At 44.8% G+C, this 7,500-nt stretch overlaps 1 protein-coding gene across 4 annotated transcripts in view; it reads left to right on the top strand.

Annotated features, from left to right (window-relative positions):
* Positions 1-7,500, top strand: part of ubox5 (U-box domain containing 5) — a 27,560-nt gene that overhangs the window by 7,618 nt on the left and 12,442 nt on the right. For 2 of the 4 annotated variants that reach the window (XM_079827517.1, XM_079827518.1), the window contains exon 3: positions 4,795-5,878. In XM_079827517.1, coding sequence (XP_079683643.1) covers positions 4,795-5,878 — 1,084 coding nt within the window. The remainder of the gene's footprint in view (positions 1-4,794; positions 5,879-7,500) is intronic. The other 2 variants (XM_079827519.1, XM_079827520.1) reach the window with 1 other exon arrangement.

The following is a 7,500-nucleotide window of genomic DNA, read 5'->3' as shown; positions in this document are numbered from 1 at the left end:
ATCGAAAACAAATGAGCGCCGCTCACACACAGAAACTCAGTTAACACACACGGTTAAAATTGTGCAGTTTTATTATTTATAACATATGATACAGTTAAGCAACATCACACTAAAGGCCTTTGCACACGGAGTCCAAAATTCGCATGCGAAATTTTCGCACGTCAAAAAATTAATTCGACCTCACGTTATGTCAATCACGCTTGCACACTGCCTCCGAAACTTTCGTCTGTCGGAAAAAAAATTGGAACAGGTTCGATTTTCTGCGTTTTTCGCTTCCGTTTTTCCATCTACAGCTGATGTCCAACCTAAAACTGCTGCCAGTGCTGGGGAATGAAGCGCCAGTGCTCAGATACCTACAATTATATATACAAATATTATTGGATCACAGCTATAATTATAGCACACCAAGTCCCTGTAAACCGCGTGTGTGTGTGTGTGTGCGCGCGTGCGCGCGCGGATCTATACCTTTAGACAGGCTGTCAGTCTCTGTTCAGGATAAATTGATTCACGGACATTGGTGGTCTTCTTTTTAATCAGTGGCTCCAGTATCGCTAGCAAAGCATCAAACGGAGCCACTGTCAGTCTAAAGTAAACTTTGGATCGGTCTGGATAATCCCGCAACGCTCCTTGATAAGAGGAACTCTCCTTCTCTACGCAATCGCAGGAGTGGATGGACCCAATATTTCCAAAAAAAAAGGACAAAAAAATCATCCTCACTACTTGAAGACGGCATTTTGTGTTGTTTTGCGTTTTTTTCCGTATCGCATTCATTAATACGCATCGGACTCAGTGTGCAAGGTCTCTGTGCGTGACGAATTTTTCGGATCACGAATACGAAAAAACGCATGCGAAAATTTCAGACTCAGTGTGGAAAGGCCTTAACAAGAGTGTGTTTTCCTGAATACCATCACGACTGAACATGACACTGATTTCATACGCCAGCTCCATAAACAATTATTTAACATTAAGTCACTTACATTTTAGAAGTAATATGGACTGTTTTTGTTCTATTTCAGCAGCGAAAATAGTTCCAAACAAATATCACAACAGAACCATAACTCATCTCACAGCAACAGTGTGTGTTACTGAATCATTCAGCGTTTGAAGGAATCGGTTGAATCAAAGATTCAATGAATCTTTCGCAAACAACCGCCTAATTCTTGAATGAATCATCCGTTTCACTGAATCGACTCAATGACTCGCTCATTCAGACGGTCACAGCGCCACCTACTGGTGCTTTAGTTTCATCTTTCCAACATTTCTTATTTCTATATTCAAAAATATTTAAAATAATCTCATAACATTATTTAATGCAGTTGTAATTTTTTAGTGTAAATGATTTAATTTGATTGGTAACAGCCTATAGTGTCTTATTCTAATTTAATTTATAGATCAAATTTAAGAATATAAAAGGAAAGCTGAAGCATATCCTATATTTAATAAGATTATGGAAATTATTTTTTAATTTTTATTTTTTTGTTTGCTGTACACCTTGTCACATATCAGCTTTTAGACATTGTTCAGTTTTTTGTTATAAGTCCGAAATGGTGGGCGTGGCCTTCAGATTATGACGCGTGTCGCTCTGTCTCTATGCCACGCTTCGCCGTCCAATCATAGCGCGGCTTTCGTGGGTCTGTTCAAATCAATGTGCAAAGTGTAACTTCACCTGCGGGTGTCGCTGTTGGACAGCGTTCCTTTATAAAAACGAGTGATTTTTATACTTTTTAATGTAATTTATATTTTTATTATTGTTTTATTTTTGTAATATTATATATTGTGTCTTTCAGTTTTGTTTGAAGAGACACTGCCCATCTTGCCTCCTTCTTAACAGCCTACATTTCGAATAATAGCTTTGATTAATGATGAAAATTAAGGTTTCAAAATCGTGATTGTTTTTTTCTCTGAATGGCCATATGGCGAGAGCCTAGAGGTTCCCGCCGCTGTTGTAAGCAGACAATTATGAATCTGGGATTACAGATTAAAATGTATTGTATTTTTACTTTTACAATGAGCAGAATTATTACAACACAAAGAAAATATAGAGGAGGCCAAAACGACATCTCAGACTGACAGATACGTAAAAGATAAACAGTAACGCGCTTTGTTACCGTTTTGTACGCACTGTTATATTAATTATAATTCAAATTCTGTTTTATTGGTCACAATATTATTGATGATTGTTGAGAGGGGCACTTTTGATACACTGTTTTAAAAGGGCTGGTGCTTGAGCCCCCAAAGCCCTCCCCTCTGCACTTCAATAATGCGACTAAAATAGGCATACTCCACATTAATTTGATTTGTTTAATTTCGAGTGTGGCTTTAACCGGATTAAGGTGATTAGAAATCACTGTTTACATGGTAGTTTCTTATTCAGATTAATATCGGAGTATTGTTGTCCATGTAAACATGCTGAATGTCTTCAGGATTACTAGAAGGCTACAGGCAGGTGAGTTTGATCTGGGTTGGAGCTAAACTCTGCGAGTGAGTGAGTGAGTGAGTGAGTGAGTGAGTGAGTGAGTGAGTGAGTGAGTGAGTGAGTGAGTGAGTGAGTGAGTGAGTGAGTGAGTGAGTGAGTGAGTGAGTGAGTGAGTGAGTGAGTGAGTGAGTGAGTGAGTGAGTGAGTGAGTGAGTGAGTGAGTGAGTGAGTGAGTGAGTGAGTGAGTGAGTGAGTGAGTGAGTGAGTGAGTGAGTGAGTGAGTGAAACTAATAAATAATAATAAAACCTGTTTAAATGATTAGAATGATAACACAGCTCAGATGGAAGCTTAAGATCCGTCAGAATGAGACGCAGGAAAGGCCAAAGCTCTCGATCTTTCAGAGAAGGGAAGAGGGAACATGACTAACCGCTGACGACCGACTGCATTGTGTGTGTGTGTGTGTGTCTCTTTGTGCGCCGGATGAGGGTCGTGTGTGCTTGACCTTGCAATGTTCTGTCCTAAGAATCCGTGCGGCTTCTTCATCCTCTCGTGTGTGTGTGTGTGTGTGTGTGTGTGTGTGTGTGTGGACTGGTAATCCCTACGTTATGGGGACAAAATGTCCCCACAAAGATGGCAATATCCGAAATCCTTGTGGGGACATTTTTGGTCCCCATGAGGAAAACATCTTATAAATCAGACTAAGTGATGTTTTTTGAAAATGTAAAAATGCAGAATGTCTCCTGTGATGGGTAGGTTTAGGAGCAGTGTGTGTGTGTGTGTGTGTGTGTGTGTGTGTGTGTGTGTGTGTGTGTGTGTGTGATGTGTAGGTTTAGGGGCAGTGTGTGTGTGTGTGTGTGTGTGTGTGTGTGTGTGTGTGTGTGTGTGTGTGTGTGTGTGTGTGTGATGTGTAGGTTTAGGGGCTGTGTGTGTGTGTGTGTGTGTGTGTGTGTGTGTGTGTGTGTGTGTGTGTGTGTGTGTGTGTGTGTGTGTGTGTGTGTGTGTGTGTGTGTGTGTGTGTGCGTGATGGGTAGGTTTAGGGGCAGTGTGTGTGTGTGTGTGTGAGATGGGTAGGTTTAGGGGCAGGGGCAGTGTGTGTGTGTGTGTGTGGGCATGTTTTCGTGAAATATCAGGACACAAATGTGTATAATGACATGGGTATGACATAGGTATTACAAAAAGAGGGTGAAATATGAGGACGTTCCCCATGTCCTCACTTTTCAAAATGCTTATAAATCACAGAACAAGTTTTTTTTCACAGAAAGTGAACTGCACAGTCTCCTGTGAGGGCTAGGTTTAGGGGCAGGGGCTGTGTGTGTGTGTGTGTGTGTGTGTGTGTGTGTGTGTGTGTGTGTGTGCGTGATGGGTAGGTTTAGGGGCAGTGTGTGTGTGTGTGTGTGTGTGTGTGTGTGAGATGGGTAGGTTTAGGGGCAGGGGCAGTGTGTGTGTGTGTGTGTGTGGGCATGTTTTTGTGAAATATCAGGACATTAATGTGTATAATGACATGGGTATTACAAAAAGAGGGTGAAATATGAGGACGTTCCCCATGTCCTCACTTTTCAAAATGCTTATAAATCACAGAACAAGTTTTTTTTCACAGAAAGTGAACTGCACAGTCTCCTGTGAGGGCTAGGTTTAGGGGCAGGGGCAGTGTGTGTGTGTGTGTGTGTGTGTGTGTGTGTGTGTGTGTGTGTGTGTGTGTGTGTGTGTGTGTGTGTGTGTGTGTGTGTGTGTGTGTGTGTGTGTGTGTGTGTGTGTGTGTGTGTGTGTGTGTGTGTGTGTGTGTGTGATGGGTAGGTTTAGGGGCAGGGGCAGTGTGTGTGTGTGTGTGTGTGTGTGTGTGATGGGTAGGTTTAGGGGCAGGGGCAGTGTGTGTGTGTGTGTGTGTGTGTGTGTGTGTGTGTGTGTGTGTGTGTGTGTGTGTGTGTGTGTGTGTGTGTGTGTGTGTGTGTGTGTGTGAGTGATGGGTAGGTTTAGGGGCAGGGGCAGTGTGTGTGTGTGTGTGTGTGTGTGATGGGTAGGTTTAGGGGCAGGGGCAGTGTGTGTGTGTGTGTGTGTGACGGGTAGGTTTAGGGGCAGGGGCAGTGTGTGTGTGTGTGTGTGTGTGTGTGTGTGAGTGATGGGTAGGTTTAGGGGTAGGGGCAGTGTGTGTGTGTGTGTGTGTGTGTGTGTGTGTGTGTGTGTGTGATGGGTAGGTTTAGGGGTAGGGGCAGTGTGTGTGTGTGTGTGATGGGTAGGTTTAGGGGCAGTGTAAGGGGATAGAAAATACGGTTTGTACGGTATAAAAACCATTAGGCCTATGGAAAGTCCTCACGTTTCACAAAAACAAACGTGTGTGTGTGTGCGTGTGTGTGTGTGTGTGTGTGTGTGTGCGTGCCAGCTCAGTGCGGACGGCTGTGACGTCTCCAACCTGCTGTCCGGGGACCCGCGGGCGCGGCGGAGCGGCTTCCGGCTGGAGTACTTCCTCCGCCCGCCCGTCCACATCACGCTGAGCTTCCGGGTGGAGGTGGAGCTGTGCCGGCTGGACGTGGAGCTGTGGCCCTGGGGGATGGATCAGGGGCGGAGCTCCCGCCGGATCGAGGTCCTGGCGAGTTCGGAGCGCGGCGGGGGGGCGTTCCAGCTCCTGTCCCGCTGTGACCTCCAGGAGGAGCTGCAGGTGTGTTTCCTCCATCCGGCGTTCCGGCCGCGAGATCCGTTCCCCGAGCCTCCGCCTCCTCCTCCACCCGGAGCTAAAGCGCAGGAGCTGTGGAGCCGCGGATCCCTCGGGAACGTCGCTCAGCTCCGGATCGGCATTCCCTATAGTGGAGCGGCGTCTCCGCTGGGGATCAAATCCCTCGCCGTGTGGGCGTCGCCGGCTCGGGGCTGTCCCGCGTCTGAACTGGGAAAGATTCGGGATGCACATCTCAACAGCCTCACCACGACCAACCCCTCGACCGATGCTCCTCCCGAACCCGATCCTGTTATCGCAACCGATATCCCGGAGGAATTCCTCGACCCGCTGACGCAAGAACTCATGGTTTTCCCGATGATCCTTCCCAGCGGAATGAACATCGACAGCAGCACGTTGGAGGAGTACCAGAGGAGGGAGGCCACATGGGGCCGGCAGCCCAACGACCCCTTCACCGGCGTCCCTTTCTCCCGGAGCTCCACCCCTCTTCCCAATCCGCTCCTCAAAACCCGGATCGACCGGCTGGCTCTGCAGACGGGATGCACTGGAGCCGGGAGCAGGACGGAGCCGCAGCCGTCCCGACTGGCGGAGGACACTGGGTCTGTTTCCCGCTCCGCTAAACGTAAGCTTGACTCCGGCTGTCCGTCCTCCAGCGCTGATCCCGCTCCTGTGAGGAAAACTCTACACACTCCTGTGAGGAAAACTCTACACACTCCTGTGAGGAAAACTCTACACACTCCTGTGAGGAAAACTCTACACACTCCCTCAGGTGCGACTGTCACACTAAACCACACGAGCTCTGACACTGATACTCCACAGACTCACAACCAGAGCTTGACATGAGGAGACACTCTCTCATTATTAACACACACATACACACACACACTGCACATACACACATACCGTACATACACAAACATACAGGGAGTGCAGAATTATTAGGCATGTTGATTTTCTGATCATATTTTTTTTCCAGGCACATTTGACCAATTCCAAACCACAGTAATCCTAATAACTACTATTGATTTAGTATTTAATAATGTATAAGTGATATATAATTGTTCATGAAGGCTGGAAATGAAAATCACCTTATATTCAGGTGTGCAGAATTATTAGGCATGTTTTCTTTTACAGATAAATTGAGCCAAAAAAGAGATTTAACTCAGACTGAAAAGTCAAAAAGTATTAAAAGCCCATGAGAAGGATGCAATACTAATCCAATACTAGACATTGCAGTTAAGGCATGACCACTGTTTGAAGAATTCATCTTCCAGAATCTGGCAGTACGTTTTGGGAGTTCATTTTAGTCCATCCTGAAGTCCGTTTTGCAGAGATGGACTAAAAATGAACTCCCAAAACGTACTGGCAGATTCTGGAAGATGAATTCTTCAAACAGTGGTACTAGAGGATGTGGTGCTGGTCCTTCAAGAGTCACTCTCAACCTATAAAACCTATAAAGCCTATAAAAAAACCTTCTTCATGTATTTTACAACACTTCAGCTTATGATTCTTATCTAGTGGGGGTCATTTTTTAGGATTCTTTACCTAACTGAAGTCTCTGAGATCCTGACACCTTCACTTCTGGAGACTCCAGGTCAAGGTTCAGCTCTGGAAAATGGTGGCGCTGGAGACTAAAGGGTTCCTGATGGTTTCACCCTTAATTCTTCACCTTAATTCTTCATTCTTTTGCAGTTAACAGGTGTCTTTTCTTCACCACCTGTTTTTGTCAGATCCTGCTGACCCAACGAGCATTTCACTGTCCAATGGTCTCGCCTTAACTGCAATGTCTAGTATTGCATTAGTATTGCATCCTTCTCATGGGCATTTAATACTTTTTGACTTTTCAGTCCGAGTTAAATCTCTTTTTTGGCTCAATTTATCTGTAAAAGAAAACATGCCTAATAATTCTGCACACCTGAATATAAGGTGATTTTCATTTCCAGCCTTCATGAACAATTATATATCACTTATACATTATTAAATACTAAATCAATAGTAGTTATTAGGATTACTGTGGTTTGGAATTGGTCAAATGTGCCTGGAAAAAAAATATGATCAGAAAATCAACGTGCCTAATAATTCTGCACTCCCTGTATACACATACTGTACACACACACACTGCACATATACACATACTGTACACACACACACACACACTGTACATACACACATACTGTACTAGGGATGAAATGATTACCGGTTTCATGATAAACCACAATAAAATGTACTGACAGTTAGTAATATCGTTTAAAATATAATTATCATTAAAACCGCGTCTGATTATCACAATTTTGAAAACTCGCAGTAAATCCTGTCCAGTCAGCGTCAGTCTGGCTCAGGCGCAACGCCAACGCTGTGTGTGTGTGTGTGTGTTTGAATGAGAAGAAACGGCAGTGACCGCACCATAGTTGCCATGTC

Source organism: Gobio gobio (genome assembly GCF_949357685.1).
Source record: "Gobio gobio genome assembly, chromosome: 10".
NCBI lineage: Eukaryota > Metazoa > Chordata > Actinopteri > Cypriniformes > Gobionidae > Gobio > Gobio gobio.
The sequence above is the reverse complement of the archived record's forward strand: the minus strand, read 5'-3'. Positions and strand labels throughout refer to the sequence as shown.